Genomic DNA, 24,803 nt, shown 5'->3' with positions numbered 1-24,803 from the left:
CCCAACAAATAAAATTGGATCTTGACTCAAATAAATAGAAATCAGTCCCAATTTAAAAAATTTGAATAAATTTAACGTTTACAACAGTAATCAATTTTATTTTTGTCGTTATTTTTAATCGGTTAATCTTATAGTCCATTCAAATTGAACTCTTAATTTTCGTTTGAATTTGAACGAAGCACCGGTGTAGCAGGAAAACAATGCTTTTATTCCATTTCATATCATTGACAAACATTTGGATAACACTGATTTAGTGCGTTTGCACCCAGTGGCATGAGATTTTCAATCGAAGGGTGAAAGTTTCAGTGGAGATTCTCCGTTTCCACTGGACTCGTTTTTTTCATTTCTGACCTTTTTATTTTTTTTATTTTAACCTTAAGATTATAGTGTTCTTGGAAATGTTCTTGGAAATTAACTTTTGCTTTTTGTAATCTTTTTAATTTTTAATTTTTTATTTAAAAATTTTGAAATAATTTTATTAATTTAATATAATAAATAAAATTTATAATTATATAATAAACAAATAATTTTAATTATTTATTTGATATACTATTAAATAAAAAATAATTCAAAATTTTTATTATATACAAATTTTACTTTAATATTCTTAATAATCATTTTTTATCACTATATTTTACTTCACCTTCACAGCCGTATTTATATTTAAACATATATTTTATTATTAATTTTAATTTTATTATTATAATAACTAATTTTACTTTCATCATTATTTTTAATCTCTCATAAATTAAACTGACCAATTATCTAAATATCCTCTTAATTTTTCGACCGCACGCCGCCTTGACTGGCTGTAGTGGTAGGTGCTCTTATTCAAAGTCAAATACCCAGGCGACCTAGACTTGGGAATGGAAAATCCTACATTTCAATAATCGTAAATTTGAAAAATTGTTGCACTTGAGGTAAGTGGATTGTTAGTTTGTTTTCTTTTTTCCACAACTTTCGTTGCCTTGCAAGACCGGCATCTTTTGGATTGAAATTCGTTAGTCTTTAAATAGCATAACTAGAATCATGAAGCATCTATGCTCTAGTACGATTGAATTCACTCCAGATATTCTTTCTTCAGCACAATTTTGGTTTAGTCCAGTTTTGTGATCAAGCTGGCCGAACTCCAAAATTGAAGAACTGCCTCAAACAGCCAAACATTGATCTCATTCTCAGCTGTAAACAGAAAAAAATGGCATCTTTTTCAATCGCTCACGCTTCATGCAGGCTCCTAACTCCCTCTCTTTTTTCTACACTCCCAACAACAAGGTTGTTCAGGAATCCTGCTTTGAACAGCCCATTCCCGACTCCGTCTTTTTCTCAGAAAAATTCCTCATTATTGCTTTCCTCAAAATACAAAACCCGAATTGCTTGCATGTCAACAACCACATCTCCAGTCGGCAAAGAAAATGAAAGGCTAAGTGGCCAAAATGAGAAAGTTGTGGAGGTTTCATCTTGGATTGATTACTTACCCGAAAAAGTTCAGCCTTTGGCAAAGCTTGCTCGCGTGGAGAAGCCCATCGGTACATGGTTATTGATTTTTCCCTTTGCATGGTATGCTCGTTCATTTATTTTATTTTTTGGTGGTGAAAACTTGAAAATATGCCTGTTTATATATAGATTATAGTCGCATTATTCAGGCTTTTTATGCATATTCTTCTAATTAATTATTAAACTGAATTCCCTGCAATTGCTATTTACTTATAGGTCAGCTACGTTGGCAGCATCCAGTGGAAGTCTTCCTGATTTCAAGATTTTAGCTCTATTTGCTTCTGTGGCTCCACTTCTGAGGGGTGCTGCTTGTACCATTAATGATTTCCATGACCGTGATATTGATAAAATGGTAATTTTTCGTTAAAATAAAATTAATGGTGATGTTTTACAATACTCTTATTTACAATTTTTAAAATTCAATTTTTTTCAATCCATCTAGCTCATCAATCATCATTAAAAATTTAACTAAATATCAAGTATATATCTATATGATATAATTTAGAAGCACGTTACTTACAATTATTATACCATAATTAATTAATTAATTATAAATTATGATTACGTAAGATTTTTTAAAATTTTATATGAAATTCACAGTTATAAGTAATGGATTTTAATATAATTTTTGTTATAATTACAAAATTATAGATTGTAATGAAAACCCTAAACTTTATTTTAAAATGCAAATAAGGTATTAATTTTTTATGGTATGAAATTAAGGTTAAAAATTTTTATTTTATCGAAACTATAATCTTAACGGTATGAAATATTTAATTTTTTGTTTCAATTTTTTAACTAAAAATAACTTAATTTGTAAAAATACTTAAATTTATTTAAATGAGTTAAATGATAAATATTTGAAATAATATTAATTTAAAAATTCTATCAATTAAACATTATTCATTCAATTTTAAGATTTAATGAAAATAATTATAATAAAATAAAAATTATAATCTTAATTTCATGTCATAAAAAATGAAAATTTATTTGTATTTTAAAATAAAATTCTAATGTTTATTTGGATATTAAATCTAAAAATAAATGTAAGTGGATAAAATCTGATTAAAAGGTCAAAGAGCCTCACCATTTTTTTTTGCTAACGTGACATTATCAAATTAATATCTTGTTAAAGACTAATAATTTAAAGAAAAAAAATATTTATTCAAAATTTAATAACTAAATTTAAAATATTAATAATTAAATTATCATTTTAAAAATATGATCATAATTAAATTACCATTGATATATAGGGTTGGCAACGGGTCGAGTTGGGGCGGGTTTTTGCTCGCCCCGAACTCGACCCAAATTTTTTTTTATTTTTTTCATACTTGATTTTGACTCGATCCCGACTTAAAATTAATAAAATATTATTTTTTAAAATATAAATATTTAAATATATAATCATATAAATATATATAAATAAATTAAATAATTAATTAAAAAATTAATTTATATATAAATATCGGGTTAGGTCAAGTCAAATTGAGTTTGTCTAAAACTCGATCTCGATTTTTTTTTAACAATATCTAACCCGACCTGAAAACCTGACTAAAAAAAAAATCGATCCTATGAAATCGGATCGGATCAAAACCCATTGAAGACGGGTTGGATTACCGACCCTATTGATATATTATATGTTTTTCATTAACAAAACTTTAACGATTGAAATAATTTGAGAGTTGAATTTGAAACTTATTTTGAATTTTAATTTTAAGATTTAAAAAAAAATTGAATTTTAATTTATGATTTAAAAATTAAAATTTAATTTTGAGTTCAAAATATTATGTTTTTTTACTGGGTCTTATTTATATATTTACTAATTGTAACCATTCTATTTAAATTAATTTGATAAATTTAATTTAACATAATATTTACAAAATATTATTTTTTAATATAAATTATATTTTAATTATACATAAATATAATATTTTTATTAAATTAATATTTTAAATTGAAAAAATTAAATTATAATTTTATTGATATAATTCATTTGTATAAATATAAATATAAATTAAATAAATAACAAAAAAAATTTTCAACTTAAAGCCAACTTAAAAAAAAAACCCAATTCATCTCTTACCCAACTTTCAATTTAAAAAAAAAAAGCTATTTTTATCATATTAGAACGAATTGAACCAACGAAATATAAATGATTTTATTATCCTTATTAACCTGGTCAGGGAGGCAAAAAAACTTTTTTACACCTTTGTGGCTCAATACTTGGCCCCACTAAATATAATACCCAATCCCTTTTTTTTTTTTTTTGGTAATTACGATTATAATTAAATATTAAAATTATATAAATAATTAAATAATAAATTATTATATTGTAATTAAATTGTATTAATTATTAAGTAATTAATTAATAAATTGAAACATAACTAAATAATTAAATTTATATACTGTAAAACTTAAAATATCATAATTTTAAAACTTCCTCTTAGCAATAAACCAAAACATTATTGACGGTGGAAATTTTTTTTTTAACTAACCCGGCCAGTTAGAATTAAGTATGTGATTAATATATAATATCATTGCCAACATGTTTTCCGCATGCAATAAAAATATTGTACGTAATGATAAATAATGAGAATTGAGAAGCCAGGTTGTTGTTTGATAATAATGCACAGAACACTCAAAAACAATGATAAAGCATAATCTCTTTAAAGGCACGGTTCAACATTTCAATTTTTTTAGAAGCATTTAAACTAGTCATAGCTGCAAACAAAACAAATTTGAGTTTCATTTAGTGGATATTTTTGTTCTTTGCTTTTCTTTTCTTTTCTTTTTCCCTATTTGTCTGTGATTTTTTATTTATTTTATTTATTTTCTTTTCTATTCATTTTTTTTAAAAGAAAAAACAAAAGTGAAAGTAGAAGTAAAAGTATTCTCAAATGAAGCTCTACGTAGATTAATGATTATAATTTTTTTTTCTTGACATTCTTTTCCCTACAAAATAAAAGGGCCTCAAAATTATAAACCAACCATGTTTCTTTATCCATGCAACTATCCTACATGTGAAGGCATTTCTTCTGTGCGCAGGTAGAGCGTACAAAAATGAGACCATTTGCAAGTGGTGCTGTCACACCATTTCAAGGACTTTGTTTTTTTGCGTTTCAATTGCTTTTGAGTCATGGAATTCTCCTCCAACTCACCAACTATAGGTAGTCACTTGATTCTCTTCTCCTTGCTTCAATGCTTTTTGTTTTCCATAATGATTGAAAAACCTACTTTTTTTTTTTTTTTCAAACTTGTACCTAAATCGAAAACGTTTAAACTATTGTTCGGCATTCTATGCATCTGTCATAGCATAAGACATTTCAAATGTACATAGTTGCATAAAGCATTAGGCAAATTAAAGCGAGGTTTGTTCTTTGGTTTACAACCTTAATTGAGTTGATCCACAGTGTGCTAGTAAAGTTTAAGTTTATCCTAAATAGAATAAGGATCTTTGATCCATTCCTTATTCTGTATTCAAATCTTTAAATTTTCTTCTTTGACAACGACGGGATGTTTGATCTTGATGTAAAATCGGCTATAAAATCCAGGATTATATCTACAAAAAATAGGCTACAAAATCCAGGTTATTGAGTAAATAGTGGAGTAAATTAAGGGTTCATTGCCGTCACTGTTATTCCTGGATTTAGATCTACGAAAACCTTTAAATTTCTTGTATCATTTTTAAAGTATTTTAAATTTCAACTTAATTTGCTATCCATGAACCGTTTTACTCCATTAATTGTCTTATTAACCCAAATCAGTTCACTCAACGATATTTATTGGAAAACGCTAGCTGGATGATAATAAAATTTTCTGAGACATAAAGTGATCTTTGTTTACTCAAATATAACAAAAGATTTTATGTATTTCTAACTTTGGGAACTTAAGTGAAAAGTTTAAAATCATTTTCAGCTACAAATAGAATTTTATAAAAAAGAACGAGATCAAATTTTTAGTTTTTTCCAAAGCTTTACACTTGTTTGACATTAGATTTGCTATATATATATATATTTATATCGATCTAATATTGGTTTTACTATATGTTAATCACAGCATGATCTATGAGGCTTTATTCATCTTCCTAATTTCTACCTATCCTCTCATGAAGAGAATGACATATTGGGTAATGATGACTATATACCTTTTCTTTTCCCTGTTGGGTCTTTGTTGATTTTATCTTTCATACACCTTTATAATATTATTGATGCAGCCCCAAGCCTATTTGGGTTTGACCATCAACTGGGGAGTCTTATTCGGCTGGCATGCAGTTAAAGGAAGCTTACAACCATCTGTTGTCTTCCCATTGTTCATTTCTGGTTTTCTCTGGACTCTTTTGTACGATACCATATATGCTCATCAGGTAAATACAATTTACTATCTCTCGACAATTTGTTCCTTGTTGTTAAAAGTTTTCCCTCAACTTATTAAGTTAATTTCGAGTTTCAACAACCTCATTCTGGTTGAGACTAGCCATGGAGTTGAGATATTGGCAATCACAATTGAGACAGATTTAGCTCTTCTATAACTTATCAGGGTCATGGTGTTGTGAGATGATTATGACATAGAGTAGCAGTTATTTTTTAGATTAAACCCAAAATTTTCATAATGTTAATACGTGGAATTTTGTCATTATACTTTCTTTCCTTTATGAATTTTGTTATTATACTTTAACTTCATTGAATCTTGGCACTATACTTTCTTTCTTTCTTTTTTTTTTTTTAAACAATAAATAACGAATTTAATGAAATTCTATTTTTGCTTTAACAAAATACTACCTAAAATAATTCTATTTCATTATTTTAAAGATAAATTAAATAAAATAAAAAATTTAGCAGTAAAATTTAATAAATTAAAGGATAATAAAAATTCAAAAAATTAATTAATAAAATTGAAAGCTTAGTGACAAAATCTAATAAAGATTTAATTACAATTTTAAAAATCAATATCGAGTTGTATATAATTAGATATGTCCATTGACGGATTGGACATACCATGATACCAGTGTGGTTGGTCTTTTAAAAAACCCTAGACAAGCCCCACCCGTCGGACCCAAGAGCCCCAAAATTGTTTAAAATATATATTAAAAAGTATTAAAATATTAATATTTTAAATATATTTTAAAATTAAAATTAAATAAAATTAATTTGAATTCATTTTAAATTCTAAAATATATTTAAAATTAAGTTGAATAATTTTCCAAGCCGATCCTGGATTTGAAAAATCATGGCTCCATAGACAGATTGGATAAACCAAGCTAGTAGGCCTTTTAAAACCCCGTAGAAGGCCCAACCTGTCAGCCTAAAAACTTTTAAAATATATATTAAAAAGTATTAAAATATTAATACTTTAAATATATTTTAAAATTAAGATTAAATAAAAATCAATTTTTATTTAATTTTAAATTCTCAAACATATTTGAAACTAAGTGAAAAATATTTCAAACCGATCTTGGATTTGAAAACTCTGATACGGACTTACCCGATCGGTCCTTGGATAGGCGTATATACAAAGTGAGAAGTGACGCATGTAGAGTTTTTTTGGCATTCGTAGCTGTTTAATTTTCCTGGGTCAAAGACTCAAAATGACTTGCGTGACTTGTTTTTGCGTTTTCTTCCCCATCTGCTGCGTGATACTTTCTCTATTTAACAAGATCTGTCGGTGTCATGGAATAGTGGGGTATGTCGGAGCAATCATCTAAAAACTGTTATCTTTGATGTTGTTGATCTAACCATGAATTAATTCAGGATAAAAAAGATGATATCAAAATTGGTGTCAAGTCCACGGCCCTGAAATTTGGGGATTCATCCAAGGAGTGGATTACTGGGTTTGCAATTACATGCATTAGTAGTCTTGCTCTTACGGGATACAATGCTGCAATAGGTACTTACTGCTTTACATTGAAACTACCAAGCAACATTTTCTTTGATTATTGTAATTCTTTCTAATTTTGCTAAAATCTCCATAATCTGTTTTTGAGCAGGGTGGCCATATTATGTGTTTCTAGCTGCTGCATCTGGACAATTAGCTTGGCAGATAGGGACTGTTAATCTGTCATCCCCAGCGGATTCCGGTAGAAAGTGCGTATTTATCTTAGGCTTCCTTTGGCAGCGTGGTGGGAGGGATTCCTTACCTCCTCGCATCTAACGCAGTTGTGGTGCGACGAGAATCTCTTCCATCACACTTCCAAAGACCTCTCTGAGAAATTACTGGTTTTGCCTGCAAATAAATGTGTCAAATTTCCTTGTTATGCACAAAGTACCTTTTGATGGGTATTGATATAAATGTTAGGGAAGCTTCTTTTAGCAGTGATAGCAATTCATTTTTACGTAAAATTTTGTCAAATACAGATTCCAGTTTAGTCAGTACTCCTAATTAAAATCTCCTTGTCATGGTGTCAGGTTTGTGTCCAACAAATGGTTTGGTGCCCTTATTTTCAGTGGGATTTTATTGGGAAGAGTCTTCCCTTAAAGGTATATTTTTAATTTTAACTGAATATGCTATTGCTAAGTACTTAAACATCTTTTCGATGTGATAAATTGTAAAATATATATATATATATATAAAGAATTTATATTTTATACATAATTAATATATAAATTTTATATATTATCAATAAAAGAGATAATATCGTTTTATTAATAAAAGTTATTTTTTAAAAAAAAATTTGTGTTTATTTTAAGAACTTGTAAAAATTCATATTTGTTTATTAATGAAATAATATTATTTGATTTTGATATTATATAAAATTTGCACATTAATAATGTATCAAATATAAACTTAAAAAATAATGTTAAAATTTAGTAGATCTTAATATATTTTCTTTCTTTTTTTTATTCGGTGAACATCAGCTGTATGCCTAGGTATCATCAGCTGCTAACCATTGGAAGCGCGAGGCTGTTGCTGTAATGACTATATGGTTCCAAATTTGCTGAGTCTCACCCTTTCTGAACCAGGTTGGAGTTGAAAAACGCATAAGACATTTATGTTTTGTAATTATTTCAAGTTGGGATTCTCTGGTCTTTTTTTTTTGCTTTTCTTTTTGGGTGCATTATCTCTGGCTATCGGTGAGTAATGTTTTGGAGAAATTTGAAAATAATTTCTACAACTTTTGTAGAAGCGAAAACCAGTTGTTTTTTATTTGACATCGACTTGCTAATTATATAGATATTCAGTGCTAAAATGGATTAATGTCATTACTAATCTTCAGATACCGTTTAGTATTAGTTGATCATTCAAAAAATTATGATGATTTACAAATGATGATTAGATCATCATATTTGGTAATCACATAAATAGTGTTTAGTATGAGATAATTATTCTAAAAATCATGATAATCTATACCTAGTGATTAGATCACTTTATTTAGTAAACACATGTTGATCTTATATGGTACTGATTTTGGATCACCGAGAGTGATTAGATCACTATTTTAAAGAATGATTTAATTCTCATTCTCAAAAATTTTTATCACTGAAATAAAGTAATATGTAAAATTAATAATAGTCAATATTACCCATTTAATGTGTGAATTAAAATTTTGATTCCTCTTAAAATTATAATTATTTTATATTATAAAATTTTATTTTCAAAGTAATATTTTATTAATAACAAGTTCAAAAATAGTTTGTATTTTTTTTCACTTTTTCTAATTTTTATATATAATATAATGTCTTTAGTTTTTTTTACTATGATTTTAATAAATTAGTTTTATTTTCTAATTCAAAATTTTTTTACGTAATTATATTTAAAAATTACTTTACTTAATAAATAAATATATTTAATAAGTTAATTATATTTATTATAAAATAAATAAAATATTGCTACATTTTATAAATTATTATTTTTAAACAACATTTAAATTATTAACTTGTGTAATTATTATAATAAGAATGATTATTTTCATATTTTTAAATAAAATAATATTTGATTTTTAATAATACCAAATACGTTGATCTTTAATTCATATGAATTAATAATTTTTAACCAAATAAAGTTATTTCATATTATGAATGATAAGATCACCTCGGCGATTACATTATTGTGGTAATATTGAAAATAATATTAAACACTACCTTTGTGATCTTACGTGATAGTGATATTAATTCATTGAGAGTAATTAAATCCTTGCCTTAGAGGATAATCTAATTCACATTCAAAAGGGTGAAAAAATTTTATTATAGGGATGAGGTTATATATAAAATTAATATTATTCAATATTACTCATTTAATATGCGAATTAAAAATTTGTTTCTTCTTAAAATTAGCAGTAATTATTTTATACTATAATTTTAATATTTTCAAATTAATATTCATTGTAACAAGTTAAAAATTATTTTATGTGATTTTTAAATTTATATATTAATATAATCTTTCAATTTTAATATATTAGTTTTATTTTCTAATTCAAATACTTTTTATATGATTTATACTATAAATACTATTTACTATCCATAAATATATTTTTAACTTAATAATTAAATTATATTTATTATGAAGTAAATAAAATATTACTAATATTTTGTATACAAATTATTATTTTTAAATTACCTCGAAATCATTAACTTGTGTAACTATTAAAATGTGTATGGTTGTTTTAGTACTTCAAACAAAATAATGTTTGATTTTAATAATACCAAACACAGTTATTTTTACTTACTAAAAATTAATTATTTTTAACAAAACAAAATGATTCAAGATCACAAATGATAAGATCACTTTAATAATAAGATAAACTCAGTGATTAAATTATTATAGTGATCATGAAAATTATATCAAATGCTACCTTAAATTATAGTGTGTTTTTGTGGTACTTAAATTTTAAAAATCTTTAATAAGCTAGCTCAACTATTAATATATTAACTAATGTGTTACTCACTTCTGAAGTAACTGATTCAAATGATAACACATGACAAACAATAATCCTTCAAATACCATATTAATTAACAAATTTATAATTTAAATACTATATTATAAATTTTTAAAATTCAAATATCATATTAAATATTTTATTATGGTCTAAAGCCATTTATAAAAAACACTACTAAAAACACATTTTTTCTATAAAAAATATATTTTTAACTTATCAAAAGAGTTTTGCTATTTATACAACATTTATTTTTCAATTTCGGTTACTCTTATGAGCTGTATATAAATTAGCAAATCGAATGTCTCATAACATTTCATAAAAAAAGAATATCTCATAGCATAGTATAAAAATGATTTATATTTAATGCACTATTAATGTATAGATTCTATATACTATCAGTGAATAAGATGATGTCATTTTATTAATGAAGTGAATTAGATAATATCATCTCATTAAGTAAGTTTTTTAAAAAAAATTAATTTTTGTATATTTATTTTAAGGATTGATATTTATTCATTAACGAAGCCATATAATTTGATTTACTGATAATGTATAGAATTTATACATTTATAATATATCAAATATAAACTCATATAAAAATCCATTATTAGCATATATATACTTAAATAAATATATTAAAAATAATTTTAAAAAAGTTTTTGCTTCAAAATATTAAAACGTAAATTTTTTTAAATTCAAAATTTAGTTAAGTTAGTTTATACAATTATTATTAAAAAGTGATATATAACAGGTTTAAAATTCAAATCACAAAACTTGCAATTTCTTTTCTTATAGTGCAACCTTTTTTTATAAAAAAAAAATTATTTTTAAGTTGTGTGTGATTGTCGATGAGGGTTAGTATTGAGATCAAGAACGAATTTAGAGTGGAGATAGGAATGAATCTAGGATGAAGGCAATAAAGGTGACTGCTTCAACTAAAATCTTGAAAAATAAATTTTACCATTAATAAGTTATCCAAAAATTTAATATTTCTTATAATTTACCCCACTAAAATCTCAAAAATAAATATAACTAATAAAAATAAATCCAAAATTTTTAATTTTTTGTTTTTTGCCACCACAAAATTTTTCACAAAATTGTAAAAGAAACATTTAAATAGAGGTATTTTATAATATTTAAAGGATATGAATGTATTCTCAAAAATAAAAAAACCATTGAGTAAAGTAATGGTTCACGATTTAAATATAAAATTATTATTATTATTAGTTAAATAATAACTTCTTTTGACATTAGTTGAGATTAATTCTTAAAAAATTTTCAAAAAGTTCAAAAATTCTAAAAAAAAAAAAATTATAATGGATAAAAGAAAAACAACTATTTATGAGGAATCAAACAATAAAGTAAAAGAACCAAAAAAGAAAAAACTTATGTAAAATGAGATCCAAATTAATTTATTACAAATATAAAACCTAAACAAACACTTGTTGAGAATTGTTTTCATTTTAGTGTGATCAAGTAGTCTTCTTTGATAATTTAAATTTTTTAAAAAGTTTTTAGACTTAGATTAATTTTGATAGCATAATATAAAGATTTAATATATATTTTTGAAGTTATCTAATTTTTTTTTAATTTTTTGAAGTTAGGTGATATATTTTTATTACGGCTTGTACAATTAATTTATTTAATGACGGCATCCTAAAAGTGAACTTGGATAACATAGCTTTCTAAAATTGTTTCTAAAATAACTACATATGAACAAATGTTAGAAAAATCATTTCGAGAGTTTTTCATATAAAATTGAATTTTTATACATTTTAATTTTTTTTTATAAATATTTTGTTATTTTATATTTCAAGAAGTGTTTGACATTATATGTTAATGAAATTTATTTTGTTATAATAGTTATTGTAAACAAATATTATTTATTTGCCTTTTTTTTATTATAAATTCAAGATCCATCCCTGATTGAGATGATTATTAACAATAAAGAACAAAGGTATTTATGAATCAGGAAAGATTAAGATCTAGTATACATGTTTATTCGAATACGACCTAGTTTGATAATTCAAGTCTCAACTTTTACTTAGATTCGCCTATATTAGCAAATGGTATAGCATAGATCCATCCAAACCAACTCAGTTTTTTTTTTTTTTTTTTTTTTTTTTTTTTTTTTTTTTCTAAAATAATAAAAATGAATTAAATGATGTTTTTTTTTTTTATTTAATTTTTAATAATTTTTTCTTTTTTATTTAGTAATTTTGTAACTTGTCATTTCTTTCCTAACAAATATTTTTTTAGGATAGTAATTAATGAAAAATTATGATAAACCAAAATTTTTTAATTCCCCCGAGCCGAGTGTAAAATTATCATGGAAAAGGAAACAACCACAGTAACTTTTTCAAAATGCTTGCAAAAGTGGAAGGATATCCAATTATTCCTACCATCATTGAATGTTGAAAGATACTTACATATATATATATATATATATATATGATAAACAAAACTCCAAGCTTGGAAAATAGAAATGTAGCCAATCATGAAGATACAGAGAGGAGTCCAAAATTCAACATTTGGGAGGCTTTCTAGCTGCCAAAACTCCAATATTCGAAAATAGTAATGCAACCAATCATGAAGATACAGAGAGGAGTCCCAAATTCAACACCTGGGAGGCTTTCCAGCTGCCTGAATGGGTGTTGAAGTTGATGACTGCTAACTAAATCCAAATGCCATACAACTAATCTACCCACGTCCTCATTGACTTAAAAGGACCCAAAGAGCTTTAGGCGCATGTGTAATGTAGGTGATGTTGGTTGGATAATACACTCTCCAAGTCATTGTTGTTTTTTCTCTAGTAATTTATAACACTTGGTTAGTGGTTGTATTTTTAAGATCAAGTCAGATGTTATGTGTCTGGATAAGATGTGGAATTGGAGGTTCCCATTTTTCTCATCTAATTTCCTAGTGGAAAACATGTTGATTGCACTCAAGAAAAGCAGGGAGCTTTGTAAATTCATTGGCATTTTGGTAGATGCATAACACATATGTATATTTTGTATTGTTATTTATTATTTATATTAAGACAACACAGTAGCAGCAGCACATCAACCTCAGTTGTAACAGTCGCAAGTCTACAACAAAGCTACAGCAAACTAAGGGATAGTCTCAACAACTTCCCTCCCGGGTATCTCCAATTTGGCACCCTTTTGACTGGTATTGATTTAGTAGGTTATGTCAATGGTTCATATCCATGTCTTTTTTCAACCAAAACCACTCTAGACAAAACAACCACAAACCCGGAATATTTAAAGAGGATTAGACGAGATAAACGGATCCTACATGTCATTGTTGCGTGAACTTCAAAAACTGTGATACCTAGGATAGCCACATCAAAATCATCTCATAAGGCAATGACAAAGCTTACAAACTTATTTGCAAGCAAAACCTGATCAAGAGTATTGTCTCTTTAAGAAAAAGCTGTTCCTATCTACACAAGGGAACAAGTTAGTAGTATAATTCATGTGAGTAATGAAAAGCATTGTAAATAAACTAACCTTAGCTCAGCCACAAGTAGCTAAAGATGATTTAATAATCTTCATTCTCAATGGTCTTGGAACAGAATTTAGAGTGATATCAACGGCCATAAGAGCTTAAGAAAGTGCAATATCTTTGGAAGAATTGCATGACGAGCTGACAAATTTTAAAGCCGTAATCAAACAAGAAAAGGTAGTAACTATACCTATCATGACGACCAACATGGCAAGACGAGAGAAATGATATGAATTTAACCAACAAAGAGGCAATAATATCAGAAATGGTGGTTCCAGCAATCCAAGAACTACCTATAATTCATCATGAAAGAAATTCAGCTAGCAAAGTTTCAATAACAACAGTAGCAAACCAACTTGTCAATTATGTGGAAATTCGACCATAATGCAAAAATTTGCAAGAACTACAAGATCTCATCTATTTCAAAACCAAGAGCAAACCTTGTTCATGTCTCAAACTCAACAAATAAACAGAACTGGGAGATGGACTCAACGTATCCCATCATGTTACAAATGATCTCCGTAGCTTATCATTCTATTTGACTATGGAGGTTTTGATGAGATTTTGGTAGGCAGTGGCTCAGGTTTGAACATCAATCACACTGGTTCTACACAAATCACCACTTCGTAAAAGCTTTTATTTCTTTCAAATGTTTTGCATGTTCCTAAAGTAAAAAGAAACCTTATTTTAGTTTCAAAAATCTGTAAAACTAATCAAGTCTCTGTTGAATTCTTTTCGCATTATTTGCTTAAGAAGGATCTGGCCACGGGGGCATCTCTGATGAAGGGATACAACAGAAATAGCATATATGAATTTCTTACAGCTAATAATATTCCGGGTACTTTTTACAGCTAATAATGTTCCAGTTACTTTCACTGCATCAAATAAACCAAAAAGTTCAGCACTTACTTCTAAGCCAGGAGTTGATCTTTGGCATAGAAGTTTAGGACATTTATCTTCAAGGATTTTAAACTTTATGCTCAAATCTTTCGGTTTATAGCATGACTTTTCTAGACAGCATTCTGAATGTAACTTTTGTTTATGCAATAAAAGCCATAAACTACCTTTTCATAATTAAAGCTTCTCCAGTGTCAAACCACTGCAGTTAATGTTCACTGATGTCTAGGCCAATCCCTATATTCACTCAAATGGTGGATAAAATTACTATGTTATTTTTGTAGGCCATTATTCCAAGTTTACATGGTTCTTTTCAATGAGACACAAATATGATGCGTCAGCTCAAAGTATTGAACAGACTAAGAGGGAGGATGAATTTGTTAATGTGAAATTCTGACAATTTAATTACCAAATTAAGTAATGATCACAAATATGTATTTCCAAGCAAATAAAGACAATATATATATATATATATATATGCATAGTAAAATAATTTGAAAAGTAAAGGAGTAAAGATGGAGAATTAAACACTGAAAATTATAGAGGTTTGGTTTTTCCACAAAGCCCCTATGTCTCATTCTTTAGCCTCACTTGCTAAGGAGCTCAATCCACTATATAAATATTGAATGTTACAACCAACCCTTCCAAAACTTGATACAATCAGCACATTCAATTCTCAAGGTTTACATTCCTTTCAAACTTTTAATCTCAAGACTATAAACAAGTGTTTTACAAATTTAAAAATCTTTCAAAGGTTGGGTGTTTGCTAATTTGAAGTGCAAATAAAATATATGAATAATAACAAGAGGATTTGAGTACAAGATGAGAAGTTATGCTCTTTCACATATCAATTTGCTATTTAATGCTTGAAGACGATTAAAGATGGATAGTAACAAATTCTCTTAGCTCTTAATAGCTTATAATCTGGTGAGAGACCTTTTTATATATGTAGAAAGGAGAAAAGAGTCATTGCTTTCTTTTAATGCCTTAAATGCTCTGCTAAACCAATCGATCCATTTTTGGATGGGATTAATGATAGCACTAAAAATATAGTATTTTATAAGTTCTTTTTGAAAAATTTTAAAATTTGAGAGAATTTGGTGCCTTTAATGTTTGTTTTCTTGATATTTAGGTTTTATGTACTTGAACGTGAAATTCATGCAAAATCCATGCAAGATTAGGACAAGCCTAATCATTGTCTTATTCACCCATGTTAAAATGAAGATTAGCTTAATCTTATTGGCATTTGGTTTTGTAAATTTACTTGGATTAAGGAATCCTAATGGCACTAAAACTCTTACATGCATTATGTTATCTTATTTACAAGACTTCTGAATGCAGTTGAAGATTGAATACTTATATTTGAAGAAGGACTCCTCATTGTATTTAGCCAAGAGAGATTTACAAAGACAAGGACTCTTTGATCACCACTGTAAGAGTTATTATGGAAGAAGGACTATTTGATCTTTTATTTAAAAAAGTTTGGATTAGATGCAGCTACATGGACTTGATAAACCATGTTTAACCAAGCCACACTTGATGAATGTAAGGTCAATCATGCAAGACAATTGGATGGAAAAGATTGAATCCCAAGATGACCCATTCGGCTAAGACTTTTTAAGACCCAAGACTCCACATTCGGCCAACCATTTGAAGATTAAGATAGCTTTTATCTCTTAGAATTTGGATATGAAAAGAACTCTTGTAATCCAAATACCACCATAGTTGAACCCGTTATTATAAATAGCAAGGCTTTCTTTTGTATTCAACATCTCATGTTATACATCTATTTTCTTCTCTTTTTGGTTTTTCTTAGTTTTTTAGTTTCTTTAAGTTTTCTTTTATAGTTTGACTAAGGTGATAGATTAATGGTTCTAAATTATTTCTTTTCTTAATATAAGCATTCTTTCATTTAAGATCTAGTTTTCTTAAAGCTTTCTTTACAAATTTTGGTGATCAAGTTGTTTTATTGTTCTTATAGTTTCGGTCATATTAGTTTCTTTCATCCTAAGTTTTGGTAATGCAATCTTGTTTCCATTTTTTCTTTTATGCTTCTATAATTTTTTGTCTTCATTAATCTTTCTTTTCTCTTAAGGCATTTAGTTATTTTAGTTATAGATCTATTTAGCTACAATCTAATACTTTCCAAGTGATAGTTGTATAAGTAGATCCAGGCCTACACAATGTTTCTTTTATTATTTTCAATTGTTTTCAAACCAGTCTTTCCATTAGTTTAGATATAAGATAGTAGCTTATCACCTTTGGTACTTGATTGTCACCTAACAATTCAGTTATATAATTCATGTAAGAATGATACTTTATTTACTCATTTTATTACTTGATTATGATTTGCGCACTTGCAGGTTTTATTGAAAACAATAATCAATTGATTGTTTTTGGCCTTTTGAGCCAAAATGTATTTCTGCAGAATAAAAACTGATTGATCCCTTTTTTGAAGGGATTGATCTATTTTAGCAAATTTTGAATGATTGAAGTTTTTGTATGAAAAATCGATGAATCCATTTTAGAAGGGATCGATCCATTTTTTGAAAACTTCAAGTTTGAGACCTTTTTATGTATAAAAAATCAATCATTTTATTTTTTCTTGTGTAGGGATGATAGATTTTGTTTACAAGGGGATTGATCTTTCTTTCCTAATTTTGTATATAAACAAGTTTTCAATGAAGAAAAAAGTTTGTTTTTCGGTTTGAAGTTATTTTTCGTCAAAAAATGATTGAAAAAAATTTCTTTTTGAGTTCAAAGCAATTTATTCCAAGTTTTAGCATTAGGGTTTTGTAATTTCAAAATAAATATCAATTCAAGGCTAACCATTTCCCTTTTTTGATATGACAAAACTTAAGATAAATTTACTTTTAAAAAAACACTCTTTGAAAAAATTTCTCCCTTTGAAAATATAAACTCCCCTTAAATATAAGCACAATTGCAATTTCACTAAAGTCATTTTTCTCAATTTTCACCTTATTTCTAGTGCAAGCATACCTACAAGTTCATCACATTCTTAGCATAATAATCACTTAATAGGTAAGTTTTATCCATTTTAGCAAATCCATCACATATAAAGAGCATACATATTAATAACATATTTTCAATAAATTCTCCCTATTTTTATCATAGCAAAAGGATCAATTTAAGGTACATAATCTCAAAATTAGAATAATGTTAGCAACATATAAGACATGTAAAGTAACAATTTAGGATAATATCATACAACCAAACATAAATGGAGCTACAAAATAAAGAGAGTCATCCAATTGATTTTAAAGAACGCAAGGTGCAAAAGTAAGAGTTACTAAACAAAATGTCCAAAAGAAAAATTAATGCTTAAAAAATGATATGTAGGAAATCCAAGTTAGCTATGTAGTAAGAGTTAGTCATAAAAGAGGAGGAAATGAGGAAATGTTGAAAGCATTGCTTCATGTTGTCTTAAACAGTTCCCACATGGCTATTTTGATCGATGATCCCATTTGGGTAAGCTTTATGTTTTAAAGCCTAATGTTCATGTTCCCAACCATTGAATGTAAACTATTTATTTGTGCCATAAGAACTTGTAAAGCCCCTTAAATACCTAAAGGTGGACTATAAGGATCGTTTTGATGTCAACATTATTCTCATGTTTTTTTTTCTTGCTCAAGTGCAACCTCATACTTTCTAATCAATATGCCATTTACATTTTGTATATATCTCATTTTATAAAGTGTATGTATTCCTAAAACACTACAAGGATCATTGGACATAATCTCACAATCATTTCTAATATTGATACCCAATTTCTTAAATAGATTGTTAATCACTATCTTATAAACTAATGTGTATTTCTATTTTAAACAACTGTCATTATATCATTGAATATAAAGTACATAAGGTTGGGTAGTTCTCTATGTTTGATTTTATGCATCCACCAATAATCTTGTTTCTTAATGGTGGAGTATTAGGTTTCAAATAGTGTTAACACATGGGTAACAATAAAGTGTAACAACCTATTTTGCTTTGATAACCTAAAGACTTGAGTGGGGTAACCATCATTGAATCATCTTCAAAGATATTTTGTGCTAGGCCAATTACATTATATCTAGTGTTTGTGTCTCCCTTATCTTCTGGCATGGAAGGTTAAGCCAAAAGTTGTTTATTCACAATAACTTTTCTTTCCATCTTATAAGTTCTAAATCTATCAACATAAAATCTGTTTCCTTGACTATCAATCTCAATACAAGTAGCATTGCTATAAAATATCTTAACTAGGTTCTCAAATACACTTTCTTCCATGCTCAAATAATCAATCTAGCCAAATTTCTCAAAAGCACTAATATATGGAAATTCAATTGAATGAAGAAAGTCAAGATTGATTACCCTTCTTCTATTGATGTCATAGTGAGCAAAATTCACTTCATAATGATTTTAGTCATAGAGTTTTCAAAATTTTGGTTGAAGGAGAGTTTTGAGGGTATGCTAGAAGCTTCCCTAGGAAGATTTTGTATGTTTACTTAATGAAGCAATGGAAGGTGGTCTAGTTTTGGATGCCATCGAAGAACCTTTAAAATATGAGTAAGGAGATAAATGCAAATACGAGTGATAAAGGAAAATATATGTTAAAAAGAGCCAAAAATAATGAGTGAAAGATAGGATTTGAGTGATGGCACGAAGGGGATCAATTTGTAGAGAATGATAGATTTTGCCATGTTTTGAAGAAATTTAAAGATGTAATTGCAAGAAATCAAGTGGGTAAAAGGAAATTTTCAAGAAATTTGAGTTAAAAAGGATGAATTTTGGAAGGATTAGAGGATTGAATTTTTAAGGTTTGAGAGAGGAAGATGTTGTTTAAGGTTGAATAAGAAGGAATATGGTTTTTTATGATTAAAAAGGCTCATCACCTACTGCCCCACAAAAACCAATCTATCTGGTCCCATAGGGGATCGATCAGTTTTGGGTTTTCTTACATTACTTTTACTTTTGGATGTAGAATCTATTGATTGGGTAAAGTAATGGATATTTCGGTTTAGTTGTTTTTTGCTAAAGATGTAATTTTTTTTAACGAATAGAAACATATATATAATTTTTCAAGTAAAAACATATATATATGATAGGAGAAACAATTTTTGAACACATTTTTTTAAGAAATATATGCAATATGACCACTGTAGACACCGAATTTTGTCTGGGTCTACATTTTTATAATTTAAAAATTAATTAATTTAAAATTTTAACAAGATTAAAAATTAAAAAATTAAAAAAAAAGAAGAAAAAAGACAAACAGAAAAGCCAAACAGAAGAAGAAATGGCTAGTGCCAGCGGGCGTCGTGCACGGCACCACTAGCCACTCATGCCTACCACCACCCCAGCCATCATAACACCTTCTCGTCCAATCCCTTTACTCTATCAACACACGCAACCACCATTTCAACCTTATAAAAACACTAGCTTCTCCCTTATTTCAGAGCTAGCTGAAACTCTCCGATCCCCTCACCAGATCAACAAAAACACGCTCCCTTACCGTAAATCTCTCAGACAAAAAAACTCATCCCCCTCAAAATACTTAAACAGATTTACGAAAATAAAAAAAAAAGCAAAAAAAAATAAAAAAAATAGTCCTTCCCGCAGGGAGGAACCTAGCGTCGAGCCACCTACACTAAGAAAGAAAAGCATCAGTTAGTTTTCAAAAAAAAAAAAAAGAAAGAAAAAGATACTGAAAACTTCAAAACTCGATCTACACGAATCGAGGTCGCTTCCGATGAAGGAGCACCAGATCTGAGCTCAGGAGGTTGAACGAAACCTCCTGGTCACTTTTAAAATTTTTGACCACTGACGACGGTGGACCAGGCGACGGTCAGCACGGTGCTCCGACGGTCGGACGACAAGGCAGCTGGACGGCGAGACAAAGCCCTCTCTCTCTCTTTTTTTTTTCCTCTGAAATAGAAAACTGAGTCTAAAAAAAAAAATCTCATTTTTATAGAAAATATAAAAGTAAAAACGACTTCGTTTTGAGCATAGGTCAAAACGACGTCGTTTCAAGTTTAAGAAGGATCCGCGCGTGGACCGAACCCGACCTGAGATCCACGCAAATCGATTCATCGACCCACCTCAGCCAATTTCAACCGGCTCACACGAACCGCCGTTGACTGGACTGTTGATCGGTCTGATTCAAGTAAAAAAAAATATTTTTTATTTTTTATATATATATTTTTGTTATTTTAAGTATATCTTTGATATTTATGCATGATAAATTTTAAATTTATTAGGATAAGTTTTCTAATTGTTTTTAATAATAATAAAATGAAAACAATATAAGATAATAACAAAAAAATATATGTATTAAAATGTTTAAATAGTGATAATAATGGAATAAGTTTTTTATTTTCCCTGTCTAGATGTTGAGGGAATAAAAAATATTTTTTCAAACAAATAATTTCGCCTAGATGTTGGAGAATTATTATGAATAAATTTTCATAAAAAAAACACATAAGAAAATTTTAATTAGTTTTCAAAAATTATAAAAAATTGAACTTGCTCCGAAAGTCCACCTAGATGATAGAGATTTTTAGAGATGTTCGCATTTGTTTAAATCTTAAACACTAATTTTTAATTTTCAAAATCTTAAGTTTTTAAAATCCCTAAAAATCCAAAATCTCCTAAAATTCAAAACCTCTTAAAATCCAAAGTCCTAAAAATCCTAAGGACACGTGTGAAAATTCTATTTGAAGTAATTTGTTCCCGAATACCGCCTAGATGATGGGGTATTTAAGAGATTTTACTTCGATAAGTCTTTTCACACGAGTTCTTAATTCACATTAATAATGGGATTAATAAATAAAAAGTATAACAAAATTGGGATCTTAAATATAAACAGTCACACTTAAGCTTTGCCTAGATGTCAGAGAGTCGGGGTGGTCTCATTATACTTAAGAATCCAACTCTTAAATTGCATTTCATTGTAAATGACATTCATTAGCATACATACATTTTTATAAAGATTTGACTGTATTATTCTCTCTTTAATTTGCTGTTCGATGATAAATATTTTATAGTAAAAAAAAGGAATAATACTTTTCTTTAAAAAAAAAAAATCTTTTTGTGATATTATAAAATAAATTAAAAATAACATTCCGAAAGAAATAATTCTTGGTACTCTGCCTAGATGTTGGAGAGTCACTAACAATTATTTTTTATAAAGATTATTATTTCATTTTAAGGATTATTGTGTTAAATCTTAGGCAAAAAAAGTTACTTTAAATTCTGCCTAGATGATGGAGAATTTTAAGATAATTCTTTAACTTAAAGATTTTCTCAATATTTCTAAATAAATATTTTAGTAAAATTTTATTTTTTTCAAATGAAGGGAATTAATGTTAATTTTCAAATTAAAATAATTTATATCCAACACCGAAAATAGCACGTAATTAAATGGTACCAATTTATGGGTGTTGTGGGGGTGCTAATCCTTCCCCATGCGTAATCGACTTTCGAACCCAACCTGATTTTCATAGACCAAAATTCATCTTTTCGATAAACTTTAAACCCGTTTTTATAGTTTTATTGAAAAGATAAACTATTGGGTGGCCAATCACACCTTAACAAAGATTGGTGGCGATTCCCTCGTTTACTTTAATTTTTAAAAACTCATTTACGTTGGTGGTCCCAAAATCATTACGACAGCTTGGTGACTCAACTGGGGATTAAATTCGAGAGTCAAGCCAAAACTTTTAATTATACACTATTAGGAATTGTTGGATTTAATTAGTTTTATTTGACGTTTCATTTAATGTCCGTTATTTTGATTTTTCAAAATATATATGTTAATGAATAAAACCAATTGTATTTTAGTTATTAATTTATTTTGATTTTATGGTTATGATTTATTCATGTTATTTTAATTAATACATTATTTTGCACACACTTTGTATATTCATGCATGAGCTCTAGACTCGGGCTCTATCCATTTTAGGAGGAAGTGAAATAGCTACGCTCTCGTGAGGTGATAACCTTCGTATTTGCTAGCGAAACACTTCCACTCAGATTGAACCCATTCCGTTAGTAGCCTGTAATGGTGAGGATCGGGGAGCCTTACTAGTCTATATTGGACGATGATGTGAAGAATAATCTGGGAACCTTTAGACACGTAAATCTTCACCCGACATATAGTGAGCCGTAAAATCCAACTTTAAGATAGAGCCATACTACCCCTTTTCGAAAAATTACCTAGATTAGGACACTATGTATATTCTGTTATACTTGTTCATTCATTTACTCTTTTTTATTTATTTATTTTATTTACATTATTGATTTGTTTTATGGTCTTCAATTTTGTTGCATGCATCATATAGGTACCATATTTTTAGAGGGTATTGTTTTGGACCAATCTTCAAGAAAAACTTTCAAAAAACCTAAAGGATGTCGTCTGCGTGTAAGAGCTAGTTAGAGGTCAAGAGCCATTCAAAAGGTACTAAGGGGAAAGAAAGAGATTGCTTAGTAGACAGTCACATGTCGGTGCTACCACAGTCAGTGTATATGGATCTCAGTCAGAATAATATATCAGAATTGGAAGCCATTTGGAAACAGTGGAGAATAGAGAGAAAAGAATCTTTTTCCAAGAAATACGAAGATGTAGCACTACTTATATCAGTGAAGGTTGATAAACAGCTGATGAGAGCTGTAATACAATTTTGGGATCCATCTTATCAATGCTTTGTATTCAACCAAGAAGACTTGGCCCCCACGATCGAAGAATATTCTTTTTTACTCCGGGTTGAGTCTACTAATCAAGATAAGGTCTATTGGAAAGAGCATAAGACTACCGGATATAGAAAAAAATTAGCCAAGATCATGCAAGTGGAGGTTGAAGAGATAGACAAGCACAAGAAAGATAAGAATGGGGTTGAGACTATTACATCAGTTTTTCTACTCAAGTACATAAGAAAGTATATTGATACTGATTAGGGGTTAGATGTGTTTGCTTTGGCCGTCTATGGATTGATGATATTTCTTAAGGTTTTAGGACATATAGAAGCATCAGTGGTTGATTTTTTTGAGCAATTAGATAAAGGTATAAAACCTTCACCAACTATTTTGGCAGAGACTATTAGATCACTTAATTTTTGTCGAAGAAAGGGTGAAGGACGATTTATGAGGTGTGCTCAATTACTTTTTGTCTGGCTCAGAAGGCATTTTTAGGGAAAAGAAAAGACATCATTTCAGCCATTCTCCATTCATTTCAGTCCTATCAAGGAGTTTATTACTAAAGAATGGAGGAAAGATTGGACAAAAGGTCAATGGTTGGCATTCTTTTTGAAGCTCACTAGCGAGGATGTAACATGGAGGGCACCATGGATGCTTTCAATGGCCATCTTATATAGTTATGGAGATGAGCCATGGGTACCTTTGTTAGAAATATGGGGGGCAGTGAGTTATGCGCCTCTTATGGTTCAAAGATAATATGATTCATGGCAGTTCATCCCTATGACTCATGGGCTCGGTTCACTCAAGTTTGATTATAAAACACTCCGTTATGTGAAAAATGTTCGTGAAATCATCAAAGTATAAAAACAGATCAACCGAATAAGCCCAGCTAGATGCACAAATAATGTTACTGAAGGTTACCTTGCTTGGAGGATGAAAAGGGTTAATGAAATTAAACCTCTACCAACCGACATTTCAGAGAAGTTACCAGCTCCTATTTCAGTACCGGTATTATCGACTTTTGAAATCGCTCAACGAGAGTTTGAGATTGAAAGAAAAAGGTTAGAGAAAGAAAATATGGCTATGATAGATCAGGTTAACCAACTAAGATATGATTTGATGATGAGAGATGATGCAGTATAAAAGTTGACTAAAGAACAAAAAATATTGAAAGAGAATCTACAAAATCTGCATCAAGAAAATAAAAAATTGAGGTTGGATAGTAAACTTTTGAAAGAATCCAAGAAAGATGTGGAAGAACTACGAGATATGGTGGAATATTGGAAGAACAAAGCTCGAGAGAATAAAGAAATGATCTTCACACTCACTAAAAAATAGCATGAATGGA

General features: G+C 28.3%; 1 protein-coding gene across 1 annotated transcript; it reads left to right on the top strand.

Annotated features, from left to right (window-relative positions):
- The first annotated feature begins 936 nt into the window (after nt 1-936).
- Nucleotides 937-8,662, top strand: LOC111308442 (4-hydroxybenzoate geranyltransferase 2-like). Its single transcript, XM_022906766.2, has 9 exons — nt 937-1,557; nt 1,711-1,846; nt 4,540-4,661; nt 5,551-5,620; nt 5,708-5,857; nt 7,242-7,377; nt 7,478-7,574; nt 7,896-7,967; nt 8,346-8,662. The coding sequence occupies exons 1-8, from the start codon at nt 1,196-1,198 to the stop codon at nt 7,963-7,965; spliced, it is 1,143 nt and encodes a 380-aa protein (XP_022762501.2). The 5' UTR covers nt 937-1,195; the 3' UTR covers nt 7,966-7,967; nt 8,346-8,662.
- Nucleotides 8,663-24,803: the final 16,141 nt, after the last annotated feature.

Source organism: Durio zibethinus, chromosome 2 (genome assembly GCF_047325235.1).
Source record: "Durio zibethinus cultivar Kanyao isolate XHJ-2024 chromosome 2, ASM4732523v1, whole genome shotgun sequence".
Lineage (NCBI taxonomy): Eukaryota > Viridiplantae > Streptophyta > Magnoliopsida > Malvales > Malvaceae > Durio > Durio zibethinus.
This window is presented reverse-complemented; position numbering and strand designations above follow the sequence as displayed.